Consider the following 24636-nt stretch of genomic DNA (forward strand, 5'->3'; position numbering starts at 1 on the left):
GTTCTAGAGGGGCTCTTTGTCCAGGGTGGGGTTGACATGCACTTAGAAGCCTGATGCACCTGGACAAACTTACTGAGGAGGTAACAATGACGATGGTAGGTTTTGGGGAAGAGGGGATAACTCCTGTTCTTTTTTCTGGATTATAAGAGGCTCCAGTGTGTTTTATGAGCCCCATACTTCTGGCTCTTTGCGGGATTTCCACGACACAAAACAACATGACAGGCAACTGGCCTGCTCTGCAGAGGAACATCAGCCAAACTCCTGGTCAGACTTTGGGGACCCACAGGTTTCCCAACATAGAATACACATATAATCGGCGGTTTGCAAGATAACCTTAGGTAGTCCATGGGGGTCACAAAATCTAATGCCTTACATGGGGCCAGGCAGATAAGGTAATGAGGGAAGCAGGCCAGGCATAAGACGATGGGGAGAGGTTGGGTCCCTGGCAAGCTAGACAGCACAAGTTCTATTAAAGAAGCACTGCTTCTTTGCTCCAGCCAAATGATGCTAGGAACATGGATCCAGTGTTTGCCAGATTTTTTGCATTCTTCAAGAGAAGGCAGAAGCTGGGGCTTGTGTAGATGTGTGTATGTATATTTCTGTATATGAAATCTTTATATTTAAATTAATTTTTTTTTTTAGAGATGGGGTCTCCCTGTGTTGCCCAGGCTGGTATCAAACTCCTGGGCTCAAGCAATCCTCCTACCTCAGCCTCCCAAAGTGCTGGAATTACAGGTGTGAGCCACTGCACCTAGCTTAATCTATGTATTTTTTTTTAATGGAGGCAACTAATTTCAATTAAAAATGCCTTGAAGGATGAGCATAACTTATTTACAGAGCATCGGTTTACATCCTCTATAATGCAAAGATGCAAGGATGCACATTGTTTTGTAATACATTTATTTTAATGTATTTTAGAAAAATGTAAGTAACATGCCAAACCAGTGAGTTTGTGAACTTTGTGAACACCCCCTCAACATTCCCACCTACCCACTTACAGTAGGGAACTATAATTGCCTTATACAATAACTTTATTTAAGTCAAAAATGAAGTGATGTGAAAGAAATGTATGAGGCAAATAGAGCAGTGGTTACAAATAGAGCTGTGAAGGGGCATGGGATATGTGGTCAAGAGAGATCACTGACCCGGTGATGCTTTCTGCCTGGACCTGTGCTGTGGGGAGGTTCTAACTGCTGGCTGCAGGACCATAGCTAGCCTCAGGGGTGTCCTGGGTGTCCTGTTCAAAGCCATAGCCAGGCAGGCCGTGCTGCTAAGGTGCTTTCACGTCTGTGGTCTCCTATAGTCCTTAAGGCTTGACTCTATCCTGTGGCAGGTGTAGCAACAGAGGCCAAGGTGGAAAGTGCAGAGAACAGTGACTTGGAGATAGACATGGGGGTAGAACCCAGGTTTCCCGATGATAAGAGGAGGGCTAGTGTCTTTCCACCACTGTCCTGTAGGACTCTGCGAGTGACAGAACTGAGGATCTGTGAGACGAGAGACAAGGGGGAGGACAAGTATTTTCTTCTCCATTTCAGATCCTCGCAGGCTGCCCGTTCTGCCGCCTGGCTGCCTGCCCTCTCTCATCCTTAGCCCTCTCCAGTGCTCCTCGCTGGGGGCTTCTTTTTGGGAGTATTCTCTGGCTCCTTCCTGCTCTCTTCAGTGACAGCTCACTAAGCATAGGACAATCTCATGTGGCTGCCTTCCCCATCCCCAACCCCCCAAAGCCAGAGCCATCCCAGCATACAGTTTTATTTTTCAGATGAAGGCAAAGCTCCCACTGCATTCAGATGAATGCAACTTCTAAATGCCTGCCTTGCAAATGACACTGTGTAAGAGGGTCCACAGCTCTCCAAGCCCCTGCCTCCCTTGGAGGCAACTTTTCACTCTTCCTGATTTCAAACACCTGCGGAGGAAGTGATGGCTGGATTTGTGGCTATTCTCATAGCCACAGGGGCGTCTCCATGGTTCACCCCTAGGAGTATGTGCCTTCCTGTTATCTTCCAGGGCACCAACCTAGGAAACCATGATTGACAAGAGGTTGAGCATCACTGAACTAGTTCTGTTAGGCTGGTGGGGGATTTTCTGGGACATAGATCACCTTGTTCATTTGACTTCTTATGGACAAACATGTGCTGGGAGGCTGCACAACCTGCAGGGATCGCTGGAATCCAGCCTGAGTGTCCACTGGAGGTGGCCATCCTGAAGCTGACCCAAACGGTTGGTGGAATGGGGTCTTCCTTCTTCTATGCCAGCACCATGGCCAAGGGGTGGGGACTACAAGTGGCACTCCCAGTTTAGAGGAGCAGCTCTGTTTAGTACCAACTGGTTGGGTCATGTGAGAACGTGGGGCCAGTATTATTGGGTGTTCTGATTTTTCAAGAGAAGCTAGAAATCAGATATTTATGAAAAATCTCCCGACTTAAAAATATTAGCAACTAATTCAAATAAAAACAAATATACTGTAAGCAAAACTTGTCCCAGGCTGGAGGTGGCCCTGGGGAAGATGTTTTGTTAGTTCTGCTCTTAATTCTAATTTTGGTGGCAGGCCTTCTGAGATTGTTCATCCATTTCCTCTTTCTTTATTTGTTTGCTTTTTTGAGACAGGGTCTCACTCTGTTGCCCAGGTTGGAGTGCAGAGGCACAATCATGGCTCACTGCAGACTTGATCTCCCAGGCTCGGGTGATCTTCCCACCTCAGCTTCCCAAGTAGCTAGGACTACAGGTGCCACCACCATGCCTGGCTAATTTTTTGCATTTTTTGTAGAGATGGGGTTTCATCATTGTCCAGGGTGGTCTCGAACTGCTGGACTCAAGCGATCCACTCACATCGACTTCTATCTGTGTCCTCTTTCTTCTCCACAACTGTCACAGGCCTGGGTGCCACCTGTGGGGCCCCTCACAGCTTGCAACAGTTGGACCCCTGGATTTTGGATTCTCAGCTTCTTACTGCATTGATGGCAATTTGATCAGTGCCATAGATGTGGGTGTTTCTTCAGCCTTATTTTCATGTTTCCTTTTTCAAGGCACCATGATTTTCTCTTTCACTGTAATTTTGTGAGGACTGGCGGTGGGGCGGGGGGCGTGGGATGATGGTGAGAAGCCTAGCCTTTCAAAGAAGGAAGAGTGATGTTTCCATGGGATCCTTAAATGCCACAAAGTCCCTCAGAGTTTTAAACCTCAAATTCTAAGTGGGTTTGAAATCCAAATAACCTTTATGCCTCACATAGGAAGTATTTAGCAGAGGGACCGAGCTTCCTTTGAATGTGGCTTCAAGTAAAATGCTGGGGCATGGGAGCTGGGAGTCTGGGCTGACTCGCTGTTGTGCAACTCTGGGCAAGTCATTTGAGCATCTTGGCCTTTAGTTTCCTCATCCATAGGAAGAGTTTGATGCTGAGATCCCTCCTCTCTTGGACCGTCTAGTGTGCTCTACAGTACGGCAGCCATGGTCCTGCTCACGCTCAGCAGGTAAAGGATGTGCAGTTTGGTGTGACCGCCAACTCAGCCCAACCGTCTCTGGCTTAGGAAAGGTCCTGAGTGTGCTCTCATTGGATGAGTCTTGACAGCTTGTCATTTTTTAAGTTTTAAATTTGTTTAGAGTTGCTATGATTCAATTACAGTCTTGTTCTTCCCACTACAGTTTCTTATCAGTGGAAACTGATGCTCTTTGTTTTCACTAGGTGACTGCTAAAGGCAGATGAGCAAAATCTCTCACCCCTGGGGGCGGCTTCAGAGGCTTCCCTGTAACTCCAAGATCCCCCTTTATAAAGAACAGCCCGGCTGCAGCCTTAAAACAAAGTGTGAGAATGGTTACCTTCCCCTCCCCAGCTTCCAAGGGGACCACTTGTGCTTTTTTATTATTATTATTAATTTTTATGGGTGCATAGTAAGTATATATACACATATATTTATGGGTACATGAGATATTTTGGTACAGGTATGCAATGAGTAATAATCCCACCATGAAAAATGGGGTATGCATCCCTTCAAACATTTATTCTTTGTGTTACAAACAACCCAATTACACTCTTTTAGTTATTTTTAAATGTACAGTTAAATTATTGCTAACTATAGTCTCCTCTTGTGCTATCAAATACTAGGTCTTATTCATTCTTTCTATTTTCTTGTACCCATTGAGCATCTTCACTCCCCCACTGCCCTCACCTTGTGCTTTTTAAAGCAAATGTTAAAAATATGAACATTTTAGGACTGCAGCTAGTCATTAATCTTTACAAAGACACCACTGAAAATAACATCTTACATTTATGGAGCACCTCGTATGTAGCAGCCACTGTTTTAAGTAATTAATTGATTTAATCCTAATAGTAACTCTATGAGATAGGAATGATTCTTAGTCCCATTTGCAGATGAAGAGACTGAGGTACAGAGAGGTTGAGTAATTTACCTAAGATCACATAGCCAGTAAATTGCAAGACGACTGGAATTCAAACTCTAGTGATCTTTAGTTCCAGAGCCTGTACACTATGCTACTGCTGCCTCTCAATGACCTATAACAATTGATAATGCTTTCCAGTCGTATTTATAACATTTTAAAAGAAAATGAGGAAAACATAATTTTCTTTGCTTTGTTTACATACAAATTTAATAGCCAGGCAATGATTTGAAAAGTAAGGATTTTAAGCTGAATTACAGTGGCTTTTTTTTTTTTTTTTGCCATATATTTATATGTAACTATATTTTTGTCTGGTATATCCATATATTGACATATCTAGCAATACCTCTGTAGACACATACACACAGAGACAGTGACATACACAAAAATATAAACATTAGGTCAGATGCCAGCTTAATTCCAGGTGAGTGAAAAGACAACCTCACTCCCAGAACTTTATCCAATATGCTTCGAGTTCGCTTAGTTAAAATAAGTGGTTTGAATATTAGGGAAAACAAACAAACAATCTGAATGTATTTGAGGGAACACTTAAGCTGACTGATTAGAAAAGGGCAAGAGGCTCCTTGCTAAGCTCAAGTAGCCAGGCTCCAGATGGCCTGTGTGTGTGGTGAGACTGTAGGGTGAACAGAAAAGTCCATTCCTGGGCTATCAGCTGAGGACACAGAGTGCCCTTGGTGCCTAGCACCAAGCTGTAAGATCGGAGAGGGCAGAGGCTACTTCCCATTGAGTTTAAGGGCAGGCACCCACCTGCTACTTCTGTCCTTCTTCTTCATTTATACAAGCTGGAGACCCAGTGCATCCTCAGAATAAATTTTCAGATGTTAATGGTCTGGAATGTGGAAAAGCTTCTGATAGAATGTTGCCTGAAAAGAGCAAGATGTTTGCCGGGTGCGGTGGCTCAAGCCTGTAATCCCAGCACTTTGGGAGGCCGAGACGGGCGGATCAGGAGGTCAGGAGATCGAGACCATCCTGGCCAACACGGTGAAACCCCATCTCTACTAAAAAATACAAAAAACTAGCCGGGCAAGGTGGCAGGCGCCTATAGTCTCAGCTACTCGGGAGGCTGAGGCAGGAGAATGGTGTGAACCCAGGAGACGGAGCTTGCAGTGAACTGAGATCCGGCCACTGCACTCCAGCCCAGGCGACAGAGCAAGACTTCGTCTCAAAAAAAAAAAAAAAGAAAAAGAAAAGAGCAAGATGCAAAACTGTATACATGGAGGCTGGGCGCGGTGGCTCACGCCTGTTATCCCAGCACTTTGGGAGGCCAAGGTGGGCGGACCATTTGAGGTCAGGAGTTCAAGACCAGCTTGGCTAACATGGTGAAACCCCTTCTCTACTAAAAATACTAAAAATACAAAAATTAGGCGGTGGCACGCGCTTGTAGTTTCAGCTACTCTGGAGGCTGAGGCAGGAGAATCACTTGAACCCGAGAGGCGGAGGTTTCAGTGAGCCAAGATTATGCCACTGCACTCCAGCCTGGGCAACAGAGAGAGACTCTGTCTCAAAAAAAAAAAAAAAAAAATAGCTGGGCATGGTGGCGCATGCCTGTAATCCCAGCTACTTGGGAGGCTGAGGCAGGGGAATCACTCGAACCCAGGAGGTGGAGGTTGCAGTGAACTGAGATCGCACCACTGCACTCCAGCCTGGGCAACAGAGCAAGACTCTGTCTCAAAACAAACAACAACAACAAAAAACTGTATACATGGCAAATTCTGATTTTGTTAAGAGAAAAATGGATATTTCTAAATATGCCCAGGAATGTTGGTGTAAACGAAATATACCAAAATATGTTTTTTAGATGTCTTCTTTATACTTTCCCATGCTGTTCAAAGAGTCTACAATGAACACATATTACTTTTATAATGAGGAAAAACTCTAATAAATGTCCTTTCAAAAGGTAATAGTTTGAGACTGGAATAGAACTTTTCCAAAGAAGCTGGACATTTTATTATGACCCACTCTTCTCCCAAATGCCAAGGAAGGAGTTTTCTGGTAGATCCCAAGGAGATTTTTACGTGGCCCTGTTCTGCTGCTCTCAGATGCTCCGGGCCTGTGGTCTTGCGCATGCATTGTCCTTGCTGGAAGTCTACAGACTCCCCAGAGCCTAAGGTTCTGCAGAAGAATGTTAGAGTGGTCAGGTGGCCAAGGGAAGGCAGTACGGCTATTACCTCTTTTACGTATGGGGCTTTTCCATAAGATCTTTTTTCTTTTCCGAAAATGATTTGATTACTTAAAATAAGCAGAGTGGTCTGTTTCAACTCTGTCATTGTATCGAGGTCCACAATGGAATGGACTTGGTCAAGGTCACAGTGGAGTTTCTATTAGAAGGTGAGCAAGGTCTCTGAAAAGACAGGCCAGGATATCACTGGCTCCAGCCCTGTGGATCCTTTCCATGAGGTCTGGTGCAAGGTAGGCTTCCTCTTAAGAAAGCCAAATCAGATGTCTCCTGGCAGCACTTTGACCCTCCCTAGTATCAGAACAACACATACATCCCTCCCTTGGCAACTTCCTAGGGGAAGGGGCGTTATCCCTCCTTATGTGTTCTCTAGGGCAGAGAAAACAGCACATGAGCACTGCCAGAGGACAGGGAGGTTATCTAGTTCAGTTCCTTCATTCCACAGATGGGAGGCTGAGGTCTAGGGAAGAGAAGGACTCCCTAAAGTCAATGAGTCTCTTATGGAGCTAGAGCTATACTCGAGATAGGGATGCTTACTTGTAATGTTAACACATCGTCCTCTTTCTTCAGAAGAGGCACTTGAAGCCCAGAGATGGGGTGCAAATTATACAAAGACATCCAGGAAAACAGAAGCAATGTTGGGACTAGTCCATAAACCTTCCACCCTCTTGATTCCCAGCCTGGGTTTATAAATCTCCCTCCACCTCTGTCCCTCTGCCTCAGCTCGATCCACGGCCAGTTTGGGTATGAGTTTTCTGGTTGTCTGTGCATAGCTGGTTGAGGTCTCTTCTCCTTCCTGATGGTAAATAGCCATTTTTTTTTCCAACTGCCCACAGGATCATCCGGACAAAAGTACAGCAGCCACCCAATCAACCAGTCCCAGCTTCCAGTCACAGCATAGGTAAGAGGAACTTTTTAAAAAAATTTAAAAATCTAATGGGCTCCAAATATTCTAAAGAACTTTTAATCATTCTTATGGACAGATAATTCTGCATAAAACACTTCAGCACACGTACTAATGCGCCTTCTTTGTCATTCTCCAAGGGCTGAACCTGGTAAATGAATTTTATAAATACTGCTAAAAGGTTTTGAATTTTACTGATTATTATGATAAATAGCTTTCACCATGAGACAGAAAATTGAAATCTAAGCCAAAAAAAAAAAAAAAATCCACTAATGGGGGTCTATAGAATGTCAGATAATTAAAGTAATAAATCAAGAAAGGGATACTTATTCATAACATTTTCTGCATCATTAGTCAGTAAGTAGTTTTGAATGTGTTTTTTTCTTCTATCAACCAGCCCTTCTACAATTCTTTGTGCACTTGCAGTCTTGAGTGAAGATGTGGCAAAAGTTCCCAAACTTACTTTCTCTCTCTCTTGCTTCGATCTCATGAACTCTGTGAACTGTCAAGGGCTGCCAGTGGGGTTTCCGGTGCTCACAGGTGGGAGTGGCCGTGACCCAACAGAGGAGTCATGCTTCTTAGTGCTCAAGAGTTCAGAAATGTCCTTTGTCTTCCCTTCAAAGATTGTGAAATGACACGTGTCTATTTAAGGTGTATTGTTTCTCCACTTGGGATACAAGATACACCACTGGTTAGCCGGGGGAAAAGTTATTGTACTATATAAGAAAGTGGGCAATGATTCAGCAAGTCTCTGACACTTCTGGTTGCCACAGTCAATCCTGTAGAATCACACCTCAGATTGTATAACATTTTCACACTTTTGTTACTCTTTCTTTAACTGAAAACTTGAAGTCACACGGTGATGGGGAATGGGCAGAGGCCTGGCCTCTGGTTCCAACTCTGTCATTAACTCACCCAGTAAAATGTAAAAGTCCTCTCACCTCCCTGAGCCTCAGTTTCCTCATTTGTTGATGGAGGGACATTAACCAGGTGCTCGCTGAAGCCTCTGATCCTCCATGGTTGGCTCTTTGGATAAAGGTAAGACAGATTTCCTCCTTGCCATGAAATAATTCCTCATTTAGTAATCCCTTCAGAAAGTGTCTGCTAAGTCCCTGCAGTGCAGACCTTGGCATCAGAGGCCAAGCCTATAAGAAAGGGAAGACACGATCCCCATTCTCAAGGTAAAGGGGGAATATAATGAAGAGAAGTTTGCAAAACAGAGATGAAGCTCAAGAAGAAGGGATGGGTGCCGTGGGGGCAGAAGGGAAGGAACCACCAGCTCTGTTGGGCTAGTGTGAAGAGGGTGAAGGAAGGCTTTCTGGGGGAATATTTGTGGCTGAGATTTCACTTGTAGCTGACCAATGATTTCAGGTCACATAGCACTGAAAATCAGATAGGTATAACTGCTAATATTCTTTCATTTGGTTTAGAGGAATAATTCTACTGTAGGTCAGCAGCATGTTTTGTTCTGTTCCAGAATTTTTTAAATTAAACTACATCTCGCATACCTATAGCCCCTTAGAGTTCACAAACTTACCGAGAAGTGATGAAACTGAAACTTAGAGAGATGAAATAACTAGCCCTAGGTCATGTTGCCAGTAAGTGGCGGAGCCAGAAGTGGAATCTGGGTCTTTTGAGCCTAGAGCAATCACAAAACACGAAAACGAATGTCATGGACTCTGCCAGCAACATGGTGAGCCTCGGTTATATATGGTGGTTGTTGTTTAAAGTACCAGGTGACTTGGGAACTTCTTTCTTCCTCTGTTTTTTACATGTTAATACAGAAAAGGTTGTGGGATTTGCATAAATCTATTTTAAGGAGCTTCTTCTGGTGAAGAAAAAGAGAAGTTAACAATTTCTGCTTCTGTGTCTCTTAAGGAAGATGTAAGATCAAACTGAAATGTGAGAAGAAAGGCATGGCTCCCTTTAGGTTTGTAGGAGCCAGGAGCTGGATCTGCTCCAAAGGGAAGCCATGAAGGGCTTCTCAGGCAGTCACCGCCATTTCTAGTGATTTCCTACTCTGAAAAGTCAAAGGTGGCTCCACCTGCTTCCAGCTGGTTATAGCCCAAGGAAGTGTGTTTGAGATTGGTCTGTAGGTTTTAATGAACCAAGAAAGAATTCCCACAGCCCAGAAATGGCAATTCAGCTGTACAGCTGGAGAGGCCCCTGCTGATGGACTGATCTCTCCCTAGGATTCTGGAGCCAGAAGTTAATGTGAAACTTGCACAAAAGTTGCCCCCTGCCTCCCATCCAATTCTTATTCTTAGGAACTTTGAGACCTAGCCTCAGTCACAGTAAGTCACCAACCACTGCCCCTGTCTCTGGGCAGGCAAAATGTAGACTTTAAGTCAGTAAACCCACGGCTAAGTTCTGGTGCCGCTGTTTATTAGCTAGATAACTGAATCACTTTCCCTGTGGAGCCTCAGTTTCCTCATTTGATAAATGGGGATAAATAATAGCACTCTGGGCTGTTGCAATCATCAAATGAAAAGTACTGCATTCATATGAAGTATATTATTGCTCTTCATTATTTATTAGTGAGAAGCAGATTAGTTATAGGGATTAAGGCTTTAGTCTCTGGGTTCAAATCGCCACTCTGTGTCTTTTATTTTTTATTTTTACTTTTGAGACAGGATCTTGCTCTGCTGCCCTGGCTGGAGTGCAGTGGCACAATCATAGCTCACTACAACCTCGACTTCCTGGGCTCAAGTGATCCTCCTGCCTCAGCCTCCTGAGTTGCTGGGACTATAGGCTTGTGCCACCACACCTGGCTAATTTTTAAAAAAGTTTTTTGGTGGGTCTTGCTATGTTGGCCAGGCTGGTCTTGAACTCCTGAGCTCAAGTGATCCTCCCACGTCTGCCTTCCAAAGTGCTGGGATTACAGGCGTGAGCCCTGGCACCAGGTACTCTGCCTCTTGTTAGCTGTGTGATCCTGGGTGGGCCACTTGTCTTCTCTGAGTTTTACCTTTCCAATAGGATCTTCACATTTCCTAGCTTCTATTATTTTTCTCAGAATTAAATGAGATAATGCCTCAATGCCTGGCACAGAGTAAGTTCTCAGAAAATGTTCGTTATCCTTATTGTCATAATTAATATTAAAAATCAAATCCAGGGAAACTGGAAGGAGAAAAGGCAGGGAGAAAGAAGGGGCACTCTGTGGTTTGGAGTTTGTTAGCTGAGCGCGTGAGTTTGGGCTCAGGTAGTTGTGTTTGCACACAAGGTTGGGTGTGCAGGCAGGTGGGGAAATGCCTAATGAGTATTCCAGGTTTTTTGTTTGTTTTTTGTTTTTGTTTTGTTTTGTTTTGTTTTAGCACTGGCTGTTGGTGGGCCCCAACTCCCCTCTTTCTCCTCTCCATCCCCTGCTTTCTGTATCCATGGAAAGGCTGGAATTTGAGCGACTGCCCTTCCTGTCCCCGTGTCCCGGTGTTCCTTTCTGCAGGGGTCAGTCCTCCCCAGTGCCCCCCCCATCCTCCCCCCAGCGCAGAGAACTGGAGCGCATGGCCCATCCGAGGCCCGCGCTGGTGGCCCTGGTGTGGCCGCCTCCGAAGGGCGAGTGTCCTCGGCGCCTCCTGCCCCTCTGCACTCGCTCCCTCCCAGCCACCCCCAGCTCCGCGAGCGGTCACAGCCTGCCCGCGGCCCTCAGCCCTCTGTGTCCCTGACAGCCCGTCTTTCTCCGCGCAGTGTCCACGGGCTCCGTGACGCAGGTGTCCTCGGTGAGCACGGATTCGGCCGGCTCTTCGTACTCCATCAGCGGCATCCTGGGCATCACGTCCCCCAGCGCCGACACCAACAAGCGCAAGAGAGACGAAGGTAAGAGAGGCCCGCGCAGCCCCGTCGGGGATGCGCCCCATGGGGTCCGTTTCGGGTGCTCGGTCGCGGATGGCAGCAGAGGTGCCCGCGAGCACCCCCCTTACCTGCAGAGGAGCGAGTCCCTCTGCCCGCACTCTGTCCTTTTCGTGAACACGGGAAAGGGCTGAGCCCACTGCAAGGACAGACAGGCAGCAGGGTGACTGTGGCATTCTTGCTGGCCTTCCCTGTGGTCACCCCTTGGATAGAAGCACTGGGCCTGGCAGAGCCCTTGTGGCCTGAGCTTTGGCCTTTAAGAAGACCCTGTGTGCGTGCAGATATGCCCCCTGAGGGCAGGGTGTGCTGGACTCCACACCCAAGTCCACTTAGCGGAGAAGCTTTGGACCAGAGAGAGGTGGCTGGGCAAAGCCGTGAGAGGGGCACACGTTGGGTGGGCGGAGGGGTGGGTTCTCTGAAAGGCCCTGCACACCTCTCAGCAGAGAAGGCCTTCAGCCCTGGTGATGGTGTTGCGGGGTGGTGCTGAGGAAATTAATAATCATCTCATCCTTGCCCTTGGGTCTGGAAGGAAGGAGTGCGGGGGTGTTGGGAGGGATTACAAAGATGACAATCTTGCCGGTTGGTTTTTCTCAGGCCCTCCACGGGCTGGGCCATGTGGTGCCTGGGTCCCCAGAGCCAGCCACCTCGGTCCTGGACGCAGGACACCTTAACCGGGGCTCCTTTCCCCTGAATGGGCTGCCAGTACTGGCTGACATTAATGGGTTTGAGAGAAGAAAAGACCCCCTGGGAATCTGTAAAACCTTAGTCAGGGAAAGGAAAAAAAAAAAAAAAAAAAAAAAACCAGGGCTGTGGTCTAGGGCCTGAGAGCAGCGTGACAGAAATCTTGATTCAATTATTCTGTTCCTCGGCACAATTCCCTTTCTCAGCTCCGTGTAAGGGATGTGTGTTCTCGTGAGCACATGCCTAAGTACTTAAGATCTGTAACTAGAAAATTGAGTCGGCCCAGCTGTGGATTGGCCTGTAGCCTGCGTGTTGCCAGCAGTGCAGAAGCAGAGCCGGTGGCCTCGGTTTGGAACCATGGGGGTGTGTGGGGATGATTCACGGCTTTTGGAACCTGCCTCGCCTCTCTCTTCTGCTCCTGCCGCTCCTGAGCAGATGTCAGAAGTCTTTAACTCAGTAGGCTGCGGTGCTGTGTTGCTGCAGGAGGCAGTGGGCCTGCCATCTCTGTTGGTTTATGAGGTTGATGGTGTCATCTTTTCTCCCATTGTCACCTGGACTCACAGCAGATGTGCCTAAGCTGGGGCCTGTATATATTTGTTCACAGTGGAGGGACAGATTGTGTGAGACTCCCCCGGAGGCTGAGGGATCCAGGCAGAGATTTTTGGGGAAAGAAAAAATATAGTTAGATGTTTATCACCAAACAGACAGGTTCTGGCCTGGAGGCATTATTTTACTTTGTTTTCGGAGTGCTATATTGGCTTGCAGTCTGACCAGCAGTCATGGTTTTGCCCCTCAAGCTCCTTTACAAGGTATAGCATCTTCAGAATGTGGGTGGTGTTGGTCTTGACTACTCTGTACTACTCAGATCATTCCCAGAGGAGGACTGCAGCCCATTTGGGGGTATTGACCTTTAAGAGGGACAGTGACAAATGGGATTGTGTCCTGGATGAAGAGGGATCTGACACAGCATCTGGGAACACCTTGAGGCTCTAGAAATATTTTGGCACTCTCATATGTGCAACTTGGTTCTTTTTAAACTGAGGTGAAATCACCTCTGCATCGGCCACACACTTTAACTTTAAGGCCATGCAATGAGATCTCATTCCTTCCTCTTTCCATGCCTCCAAATACTTGAAGGCAGCAATCCAGTCTCGCTTATTCTGCTTTTCTTTGTGCCAAAATATCCCTAGAGCCTCAAGGTGTTCCCAGATGCTGTATCAGATCCCTCTTCATCCAGGATGCAGAGGTGTTTTCACCTCAGTTTAAAAAGAACCAAGTTGCACATATGAGAGTGGCCTAGGGATAAAAGGAGATGCCTCGGGAGGTAATGAGTGCCCTGTCTCTGGGGATATGTAAGCAGAGACTAAGTGGCCACTTGTCAGGCTGCCATACAGAGTATCAAGAATCAGATGTGGTATTGGATGATCTTTTTTATTTTTTAATTGAAATTTTTTTTCTTAATAAATAGACATGGGGTTTTGCTATGTTGGCCGGGCTGGTCTTGAACTCCTGACCGCAAGTGATCTGCCTGCCTAGGCCTCCCAAAGTGTTGGGATTACAGGCATGAGCCACTGTTCCCGGCCTGGGTGATCTTTGAAATCTTTCCAGTTCTGATATATATGGTCGAGTCCTGATCCTCACGAAGACTTGGGGATAGCCCAGTCGGTGGTCTGTGGTAGAAGGGAGAATGACTTGATGGTCCTGGAAGCTTACAGGAGTGGAAAGAGTGGGGGACAAACCAAAGCAACCAGAGCCTCCCCCTCACTCCTGCCCCACACCACTGAGAGTGTGCACGTTTGATCCCAGGGGTGGGCAGCAATGGCCGGGCTCACACCAGGGAAGTGTCTGTCGGAGTATTGCATAAGTGCCCCCTTCTGATCTTTCCTATCCTTTCTCTCTATCTTTCTGGATCCCTGTAGTGGCTCTAGAGGGAGGTAAAGAGTCAGAGACTGTCACTTCCATTTTACTAGGGGAGGTGATGGAGGCTACACAGCCATGTAGCTGGTATGGACTGGGGAGTCGGGAGGAGCTTGAGTGCCCCTAAGGCCTCAGTTCCCTGGTATTTTCCAGCTACCTGTTGCCCCTCAGCCTTTTCAGAGATGCCCTTTGGAGGCGGAGCAGCCTGGGGCTGGGCAGAGCTGGGGGTGCTGTAGGGAAGAGTTTCAGTCAGAAGGGCAGGATTAGCAGGTTGGATGCGGAGACAGAAGTGAGACCTGAAGGCCAGAGGTTGGAGGAGAGCAGAGAACGTAAGAAGCAGCCACTGGGGAAACAGGGACATTTCAGGCACACTGGCCGGCTGGCCCACGGAGGCTGCAAACCATGGATTTGTGGGGTACTGGCCTCCAGAGTAGTACCATCAGCAGCCTGAGAGAAGAATCATGGGGTAAGAGAGGCAATGGTGAGCTAAGAGGAAGACAGCTGAGGGTCCTTGCCCATTTTTCAGATGAGGTGACTGAGTCTTTGCAAGGTGGAGTTGCTTACTCTGCTGCCTGGTTCACAGTCATCCCCAGCTTAGACTTGAGTTTTGCCCTGAAGGCATTTCCTGGGGCCGCCTTTCTGCCCAGATCTCAGCAGAGGTGAACAGGTGATAGGATCCAAACACAGAGGGTGAGCTGGTGATCATGACTGACAAGCTCAAATTCCTCTGATGAGTAGGGCAGCGGGTGAGGTGACACCAGGGGAAAGAATAAGGCAGGGAAGGCCAGTTTTGACCAAAAGGATCTGGGGGGCTCCTCATAGGAGGGGGCATTTGAGAGCTGGGTAGAGGGAGGAGAGGGCATTCCAATCAAAAGCAAGAGAGATTGTGCCAAGTCTGGGACTCTGGTGAGCACGTGGAGGGAGAGGACCAGCACGGCAGGATTTGGAAAGGGAGAGAGGTAGAGAGAGGTGGGTGGCTTAAACGTGGTCAGAGGTTTCGAAACATTTAGTCTAGAAGCATTTAGGGAGATAGTTTTGAGCTATGCGTCTTAGATACTCAAGAAACATTTACTCTGCTGAGTGTTTCAGATAAAAAGGTAGCGTGAAAGTGACTAGACCCGCACTATCCAACAGAAGGAGAATGCAAGCCACATGTGTAATTTTAAATGATGTAGTAACTACATTAAAAAGAATAAAAAGAAACAAGTGGAATTAATTTTAATAATATATTTTATTTAATCCAGTACACCCCAAATACCATTTCAACATGTCATCAATATAAAAAATTTGATGCTATATTTTCTCTTATTTTTGCTGCCAAGTTTTTGAAATCTGGTGTGTATTTTACACATGTAGTACATCTCAGTTTGGATGCTAAACGTTTGACAGTTAAAGTTAGATGTAGTCCTACCAAAACAATAAAGCTGTGTTTAGTGGGAAAAATACTCTATACTGCTTCTACTTTAAAATTAAAATTAAAATCAAATCAAATAAAAAATTCAGTTCCTCGACTGTACTGGCTACATTTCAAGTGCGCAGTTGCTACATAGGACTAGTGGCTGCTGTGTTGGACAACACAGCTCTAATACAAGTGCTTGGCACATAGTAGGTGCTCAGTAAGTGCTCCTTGGTAGAGTGGATCAGTCACATTCCTTTAGAGAGTTCACAATTAGCAAAGAGGGTAAGTGGAGGGACCGCTAGTTTCCTCAGTCAAGGATGCTTTTGTTTGGTATTTTCAGCTTCCATAGAAAGCTCTGAGTAGAGCTCTGGAGCAAAGACACACAAACTAGAATATTGTTAGGTTGGTGGATTGGCAAAGGCCCTTTCAGTATAGAGATTCTAGAGTTCTTCCTAGGATGTCTGCCTCCAAGACCAGACTCGGGGATACGGCCACTATGTCCAAGTCTCAGTTGAACTGTTCTGCAGCAACAGGTAAGATCTCTGTGTCCTCTGGAGGAAGAGCTGGGGCTGGTTAAAGGAAGCTGCAGGAGGCAGATTATGGCTGAATGCAACATACAGCTTTCAGAAGCAGCCAGGCTGGGCCAAGAATGGAAGCTTTATCTTAGAAAGATAGTGAGCTCTCCATCATCAGAGGTGTGAGCAGGGGCTGGACAAATGAGGAGCAGAAGAGTCAAGGAGGACATTCTGGTTCAGCTTCTGTGACTTTTGAGGCAGACCTGTTCCAACCTGGGTGGCCAGTGCTTCTGTGCCAGTACTGTGTCTACGAGTGCATCTACCCACTTATCTTTCCCTTCTGCTGCCTGACCCTGAGGCTGCCACTCATGTGGACTTGACAGGGCAGGGGCCACAAATCATTTCTATTCCCAGCTCAGCCTCTCGGCATAGCCCCGGTTCACAGGGATGCCCGGGAGGCCTGTAGGATGGCTCCGAGGGTCAGGCTGGGGTGCCGCCCAGTTATGAGATGTCGCTTTGTCTCTTGGTTGGTCTGAACTGAGAGCTTTCGTGGAGGAAACTGTGACACGGCTCAGGAATCCTGCTGGGTGAGGGGAGTGGAGGCTGAGTCGGCACCTCCCTCTCCGGAAGGCCCAGAGGAGGTGGTGGCAGGGAGAGACTTGGCAAAGCAGGCAGGATTGTGAATAGCGGCCATGGGTGAAAGGGCAGCCTCAGACCCTCGGTTCCTTCCTGGGCCTTTGATCTCTGGTGAGACCTCCTTCCGCTGCTCTCCCTGCTTAGGTCCCCTCCCTGTCCCCCTCACAATAACCCACAGGGCCCTGAGTCTGAAAGGCCCTGAACACACTGAGGTCAGCGGAGTGCAAATCCCTTTCACCAGTTCAGAAAGCTGACCCGTCCAGCCAGTGTGGACTGTGGGGGCCAGAGGTTTCTTTTTGGGCAGTAGGTGTACATTGCAAGGGAGTTTCCAGCCTTCTGAGGAGGGCACAAGAAGGGCAGCAAGAGTCCAGAGATGGCCTGTCCTTTCCAGAAGATGCCAAGTCTGATGAGACTCTCATGGGAAGTTTGTTGGAGGGCATTTAGCCAGGTGCTCCCATTATGACTTCCTTTTTGGGGATGCCTGTTTCCTCTCTGTTTTTGTGTCTCTCCCCATGTCTTTGGGGGTGCATCTCATTCTGTATTATTTGGCTTTGTTTATTTCCTGTTTATTGAACCTTCCTCTGTGTCTGTTTCTGTCTACTGGTCTAGCTCTCACTAGCTTTCCTTTTCGTACATATTCTCTCTCACACACACACACACTCTCTCCTACTCTCTCTCTCCCTCTCCTTTTCTCTCTCACACTCATTCACTCGTTCAATTTCCTTTCTGTCTTCTTGTATTCTCTCTTGCTATCTCTCTCTCTCCCCAAATCCCCTCTTCCCCTCTCTCTTTCAGGCTGAATGCCCCCTCAGCCCTGCCTAGCAGACCTCCACGGGAGCTATGGCCAGAGGGAAGGGGTTTCAGAAGCTCACAGACCGTGCTGGGCCCCTGGGCCCTCTGACACCGGCAGGCCCTAGTCTTTTCTCTCCTAGGACCCTTTACCTTCCCTGGATGCATAGATGCTGTCTGCCGCTCCCGGGATCAGGACAGAAAATGGAAGCAGGAAGTGGGGAGAGCCCTCTCAGAGCTCCCAGAAGGGATGGGTGTGTGGAAAAGCTCAGGATTCCCGAGTCAGGAGTAATAGGCAGCCCCTGTGGGATTGAGAGTTCACAGATCTCTGATCCCTGGAGAGACCCAAATAAGGTGTTGAGTCAAGGGCACAGGTTCATGGGCAGGGATGAAATGGTTTGAGGACTTCTTGTAGCAAGTTACTTAATCTCTCTGCGCCTCCATTTTGTTATCTAGCGAACAGAGTTGATGCAAGCCTTGTGGGTTACTGTGAGAATAAAATGAAGTGAAGTGACAGCTGCCAAGGGCGTGGCCCCAGGGCCTGGCTATAGTCATTGGCCACTGAGAGGCCTGTGTTTGAGGACATGAGGCCCGTCATGGCAGAGGACAGCAGACTTCAGCCACGGTCCTGTTGGCAGCTGGAACTGGCTGGTTCGCCTACCACCACCTTCCTGTTTGGAGCCGTGGAGCCATGGGGCGATTCCATGGTACTGAAGAAGCCGATTGCCTGCAGCCAGGAGCCCGGGGCATCCAGGCTGAACAACAGTGCCCCCAGGTGTCGGCTACAGAACGAAGGGCCACTCACTTTCCTCCTCCTTTGCCTTCAGGACGCTGAGTCTCCCCGCCTGCTTCATGACAGAAGAAAAGGGTCAGGCCCCAGTTTTCCCTGAAGAGAGGCACAGGGAGCACAGAGGGGTGGAGGCCCCCAGGGTGGGGGCAGAGGGCAGCACTCTGGGCCTGAGAGGGCTAGGCCTCTGAGGGGTTTTTGGGGCCACCAGCCTGGACCTCGAGACTCCCCCATGGGAGCTGAAAGGGCCTTGGAGAGCACCTGAGACGCCCCACTCCGTCATTCACATGGGAAAACAGGCTCAGAGAAGAGAGGCGGTCTGCCCAGATCACATAGTAAAACCCAGAAAACCTAGAGGGAGAGGATGGCTCCATGGAAAATCCTTGGCATCCCTTGCCTTTCGATGTGACAAATTCAGTTATGCTCTCCCTCCTTTCCTCCCTTCTCACAGGGCGGACCGCCGTCCCCACTGTTGACAGCCGGCCCCATCAGTCTTCTCTCCCCACGGGGTACTGCCAACACGTCCCCCCGCACTGACCTCAGTTCTTGAGAGAACCCCTGCCCTTCCCTCGCGGGCCTCCCTTTCCCCCTGCTCATTCCTCCTGTGCCTCCAGTCCCTGTGTGTTGGCTCAGCTTCCTGTCTCCAGGCCATTGCCCACTCAGGGCCTGCCATCTGGAATGCTGTCCTTAAGCCTGGACCTGGCCTGGCTCTCCGGAACCAGCCCACTCCCCTGTGGGGATTTCCAGTGTTGGGTCATTGGTCCTTCACAGCTGGCTGAGACCCAAGGATTCTTTAGGGTCCAGTGTGGAGTATGGGTGACCAGGCAGGCTCTCCATCTCCTTTTCCCAGAGTGGCTTTGGGGGCGGGAAGGAGGTTACCACAATTTTGTCTTGGCCTCTGCTGGGGCTTTCCAAGGACAGGTCCCCTCCCTGGCCCTCTGTGAGCTGTCCCCTGGATGTCCCCTCATGTAGAGGGGTGGGTTGTTTCCTGAGTTCTCTTTTTGTCCAGGCAGGAGTCAGTACCAAGGTTCTGCTGTGGTCATGGTGGGGGCATCACGTAGAACCCAGGGGGGAAATTGGCAGCCTGGCAGCTGTGCTTTCCTTGGCTTGCCCTGTATGGATGATGATTTTGAATCAGTTACCAACATTGCAAAATCAGGAAATTTCATGTATGGATGGATGCCTGGCTTCTTTTGGGAAGAAAAATCAGATCTGGCAACCCTGGGGCAGCTGGCAGCCTGACAGCCCACAAGGCAACAGTCATCTGGGGCTGCTGGGCCTGAGTTCTCACGCGCTCCCCACTCAACTTGCTCTCGGCACTTGTGCTCTGTTTTTCTCGGCCGGAAGGTCTTTGAGCTTCTGGAGTCTTAGCATGAACTCTGAAGAAACCAGTTTGGCTCAGTCTGCCTGTGGCAGCTAAAGCTAACAGGAGGCAGGTCCTGGAACTGGCTGGTGGGGCCAAGTGCGTGTGTGTGTATTTGTGTGGTCAGGGAAGTGGGTAGTCAGGCTTACAGGCCAGAGGTGGGTAGGGTAGCGGAGGCAAGAATTTAGGGCGGGGGCCAAGCAGCCACACTCCTTGGCAGGTCATGTACTCTATACCCTGTAGGTAGGGTAGTCCAGGCACAGAGGGCGCAGGCTTGGCCCAAGGGTATGCAGGGGGCAGTTAGTGGCAGAGATGGTGAGGACCTGGTTTCCATCTCCCTGCCTGGCTGGCCACTCTCCCCTGTGATCTCTGTCCTGATCTTATAGCCATGGGCACCTCAGTTGAGACTCAGATAGACAACTGCTGGAGGCCTCTGTGGTAACACAGGGCATCTGAGGCCAGGTGGCCAATTGGAGGGGCTCCTGGGGCCTTTCTCTAGTGCCCAGGGCCTGTCCCACGGGTGGGGGCTCAGGTTTCGGTTCCTCCTCACTCCTGGGTCCCCAAGTTTCACTTTGATTCAGTGAGCGAGAGTCCCCGTGAGAGCCAACGCCACTGAACCCCCACCCTCTCTGTTTGCACACCTGGTTTGCCCCAGCCCCTCCCCCTCCTCTCACCCCCAGTTCCTTTTCCCATGGGGCGGTGTACGGGTGTTCAGGAGAGTCCTGGGGGTTTGGGAGAGGGTAGGGTGCTGCCATGTTGGGATCTCAGTTCAGGGAGTCAGTTTGAGGCCAACCAGTACAAGACTGGTGGGGCCGATGGAGGAGGAGGATACAGTCTCATCTGCTGTGAGCAGTCCCCTGCCAAGACGGTCTGAAACTTGAGGTGAAATGGCCTTGGCTTTCTCCGCCCTGCATGCCCTGCTGCCCCATGGGGAAGAGAATCCCACAGTCCTTTCTCTCTGGCTTGGGAATATGGTTTAATCCCTGGCCACACAGTCTGTGGTTCAGAGACTTTACAAGGCTTCAAACCCCTTACCCTGCTGTTTCCCTTCTTCCTGTCCCTTTCTCTGTCTCGGTGTCAGTTTTTCCATCTAAAATGGAGATCAAGGAATTGCTGAGGTTTTTTCTGGCACCAAAATTCTGAGTTTCTCCTGGTTCCATCTCAAGTCCTCTTGGCATTATTTTAGAGCAGCAGTTCTCAAATGTTTGGTCCTGGGTCCCTTTAAACTCTTAAAAATTATCGAGGACTTCAAGGAGCTTTAGTTTATGAGGGTTAATTAAAATGGATGAAAGTTTAAAATATTTATTCATTAAAAATAACAGTAACAAACAAGTAACATAAAAAATATTTTTGAAATAAGAAAGAACCAAATCTTCCAAACCCCAAATTTCGTATGAATGCATTGGCTTACAGTTCTGCAGGTCTCTTCAGCGTCTGACTTAATAGAAAACAGCTGGACTCTCATAGCTGCTTCTGTATTTGCTCTGTTGTGATGGAACACATCTTACAGCTTCTGAAAACCTCCACCGTAGACTCATGAGAGAATGAGAGTGAAGAAGGCAAATCACACCTTGGCATTAATATGAAAATAACAGGTGCAGCAAACCACTATGGCACATGTATACCTATGTAACAAACCTGCACATTCTGCACATGTATCCCAGAATTTAAAATAAAATAAAAAAATTACAATAACTTTGCCCTCACAGATCACCTGAAAGCATCTTGGAGACCCCTTCTTCCAACCCTGGCAGGGCTCCCTGGACTACACTTTGAAAATTTCTACTTCAGGCTGCTGCAGTCTGAACTTGCCTACTTATCACTCATATAGATAAGGAGAACAGTTAAGAGGTTTCAGTTAAAAGAAAGGTGTCATCAGTCGTTTCTCCCATTCTTAGCTCCTGAAGACAGTAGGAGCCATGGCAGGTCTTTGAGCTGAGGAGGGAGTGACAAGACACACTGGGCTTTGGAAATCCTCCACTAGCCAATTGGGATATGTAGTGCTTCTTGCTTCTATCCCAGGTTGAGCTCCCACAGAAAGACATAGCTACCGAGCCTTCTCCCCTTCCCAGCAGACTGTCGATAGGGCTTGAGGTCTAATTTCCCTCCAGAAGGCTTCCTTCTGTGCCAGCAGCAGCCAGCTTCTGCCACCCAAGAGCCTGGTGAGTGGATGTTTCAGAACCCTGCCTCGTCTCCCCATCTAGCTTAGCTCTGTACTGGCCTGCAGCCTCCTGGAGACCCCATCTAGGGCATATTTTTGATGGGAAAAAAACCTAGCAATGCTATTGATTGGGAATGAAACAAAATAAAATAAGGAAGTGATTTTGGTATTTATCTTGACTCCTGGCATTTGAGGAAGAGCAGGTGTAAAAGATGGTTGAGCAAGGGGAGATTTTTGTTCTGATTCCATAGGGGTTTCTGGGTGTTTCTCGAATGTTTCTGGGTGACTCGTGTGTGTGTGTGGGAGGGGAGGGTTGGGGGGTGGGGGCGAGGTGTGTGTGTGCCTGCATGTGTTTAAATTTCACTTTGAAATTTCCAGTTTTCATTTTTATTAGTACAAATTAACATTTGTATTAGTCCTTCCTTGGGGCATTTTATCCCAGTGATAGAGTAAAATGGGTGAGAGGGAGAACAAGAGAATGTCTTAAGGTAATTTGAGAAAAATTGAGAGAGGAAGAAGGATAAAAGATGTGAGAGAAGGTATGTGTGAGAAACAAATTGCTTGTAGCAACATTAACTGATCTATGAGAGGAAATAGGCAGAGAGAAAGGCATAGCCTCTTGAGGGACTGAACAGTGGAGGATGAAAGTGAGGAGGGGGTCAGACACTTCCCAGCACCAGCCACCAGGTGGCAACATCGACCCAGGACAGCTTAGTTGCTGTCCAGGATTAGGGACAAGAGGGGTAGAGTAGCAGGGCAGTGTGTGCCGGCCATTCGTGAGCTTAGTATGCTTGTAACTGGGTTGGAGGTGGCAGTGCCCAGGTGGGCTGACCATTCGCTGAAGTGTCACTTCTTTGGCAGCATTTGGTCAGGGAGGGGGAGGCTGGACCATTGCTACTGGAGATTAATCTGGTCCTTTCTCACCTCCATGGTCCAAATGTCTTGATATAAACCTTTCTGGGAGTGAAGTCCTTGGTTCTACTCTAAGCCTTTATTTGCTGTGTGATCTTGGCCAAGTCACTTCTCTCTGAGCCTTGTTTTCCTCATATTAAAATGTGGAAATTGGAGCAGATGATTTTTGAGGGTCTTTTGGGTTCTGACACTCTGTGGTGTACCAGAGAGCACTAGAGCTGGAGTTAGATTCTAGATCTTTCTCTGTCAGCCACGTGACCTTTGGCAGGTCACTTCTCACATCTGTGGAGATTATAGTCACATATCCCTCATAGACTTATATAAAATAGAAGATGGAAAAATGCTTTTGAAATCTTTTTGGTGCTTTAGGAAAAGGAGAGTGTTGTGATTTTATAATTTTTGCTGGAATTTTTTTTTTTTTTTTTGAGACAAGGTCTGGCTCTGCTGCCCGTGCAACCTCTGCCTCCAGGCTCAAGCCATCCTCCCAGCTCAGCCTCAGAGTAGCTGGGACTACAGGCATGAACCACCATGCCTGGTTAATTTTTGTATTTTTTGTAGAGATGATGTTTCACCATGTTGTCCAGGCTGGTCTCAAACCCATGAGCTCAAGCAATCCACCTGTCTTGGCTTCCCAAAGTGCTGGGATTACAGGCGTGAGCCACTGCACCCAGCCTTCTCTGGAATTTAAATTAGCCAGAAGCAGGGGCTCCACCACCTTCACTGCTTAGAAAGTTTGTGCCTCTACATGTGACCACAGAAAAAGGCCTGCCTTATGGCAAGTGTTTGCTCAAGGTCACTACATCTCTGTGCTAAATATCTATTGAATCTGCTCATTTCTCTCCATCCCCATTGCTACTGCCTTGGTCCAAGCACTCTCTCTCTTCTGTCATTTGGACTATTGCTGTAGCCTGCTGGCTGGTCCCCATCTCCAATGTCATTGACTTGTCCAAATAATAGTCTGCCCTCCACATAGCAGCTGAAATAAAGTTCTGATCAATGACTTGCCTGAAGGGTTTTAACCTTCAAATCTGCCCATTGTTCTCAAAAGCCATGCAAACTTCTTAACAAGGCTGCCAGGCCCTCTCCACTCTCCTCTTTTCACAACTGCTCTAGTCATACCAAACCTCTTTCCATTCCTTAAACACCAATGCTGTGTCCTGTTTGCAACCTAGGAGTCAGACAACCAGGGTTCTAGTGCTGACTCAATAATGACTACTCCTGGGACCTTGGACTAATCTCTGAGCCTCAGTTTCCCAATTGTGCTTGTGATTGGACTGTTATATGAATTGAATGAGATAATGCATGTGAAGTGCTCGGGATGACCCCACATATAATAAGTGCTTAGTAAAGAGTGCCTTTTATTATTCTCTTCCCACTGCTTGAAAAACTGTCTTCCTCTCTCACCCTACCATTTACCTGGCTGATATCCCAAACTTCAGGATCTAGCTTGTGTCACTTCCTAAGTGAGGACTTCTTAGATGCTCCCCTCCAACCTAACTCCCCACCAGCACACAGAACCTGCCTGTTCATCAAAATATCACATTTGTCACTTGCCTGTTTTCCGAGCAAGACTGTGAGCTCCATGAAGGCAGGAACTGTGTCTGGAGCAGTCACCAATGTCACCTTAGTGCCCAGCACAGGGCCTGGTTCACAACAGCAAATATGTACTGAATGGGGGCCATGGATGTCACAGAAGCCATGGGCTCATCTGGGGAATGAGTGGAGGCTGCTGAGCAGAACACAGGGCCTTGCACATCAAATATCCCCCAAGTCCTGCCTGACCCCAGAGTCTCCATCCTCCAGGATCTTGTGACAGCCATTCTAGATGGGGAGGGAGCTCTCTCATGATCTAAATACACACATGCACACATACGGATGCTGGTGCCTGTGGTCCTCTTTCTGCCTGCCATACCTATGCATGTGCTCCAGATGTGTATAGATCACAGCCCCAAAGAGGAACTGCAATATGGGATAATTATATTGGCTAATATTTACTGAGTGCTGACTATGTAGATTTTTAATTATTAACTCACGTAATACTCACAACCACTGTACCAGGTGGATACTCTTATTATCCCCATTTTATAGAGATACAGAGAGAGTGAGACAATTTCCCAAGGTCACAAAGCTCAACAGTGGCAG

The 24636-nt window shown here is 48.0% G+C and overlaps 1 protein-coding gene across 5 annotated transcripts in view; it reads left to right on the plus strand.

The window, feature by feature from the left end:
- Positions 1–24636, plus strand: part of PAX5 (paired box 5) — a 199846-nt gene that overhangs the window by 20616 nt on the left and 154594 nt on the right. For all 5 annotated transcript variants that reach the window (XM_010369966.2, XM_030919315.1, XM_030919312.1 and 2 more), the window contains 2 exons: positions 7424–7488; positions 11173–11301. In XM_010369966.2, coding sequence (XP_010368268.1) covers positions 7424–7488; positions 11173–11301 — 194 coding nt within the window. The remainder of the gene's footprint in view (positions 1–7423; positions 7489–11172; positions 11302–24636) is intronic.

This window comes from Rhinopithecus roxellana, chromosome 16 (assembly GCF_007565055.1).
Source record: "Rhinopithecus roxellana isolate Shanxi Qingling chromosome 16, ASM756505v1, whole genome shotgun sequence".
Classification (NCBI taxonomy): Eukaryota; Metazoa; Chordata; class Mammalia; order Primates; family Cercopithecidae; genus Rhinopithecus; species Rhinopithecus roxellana.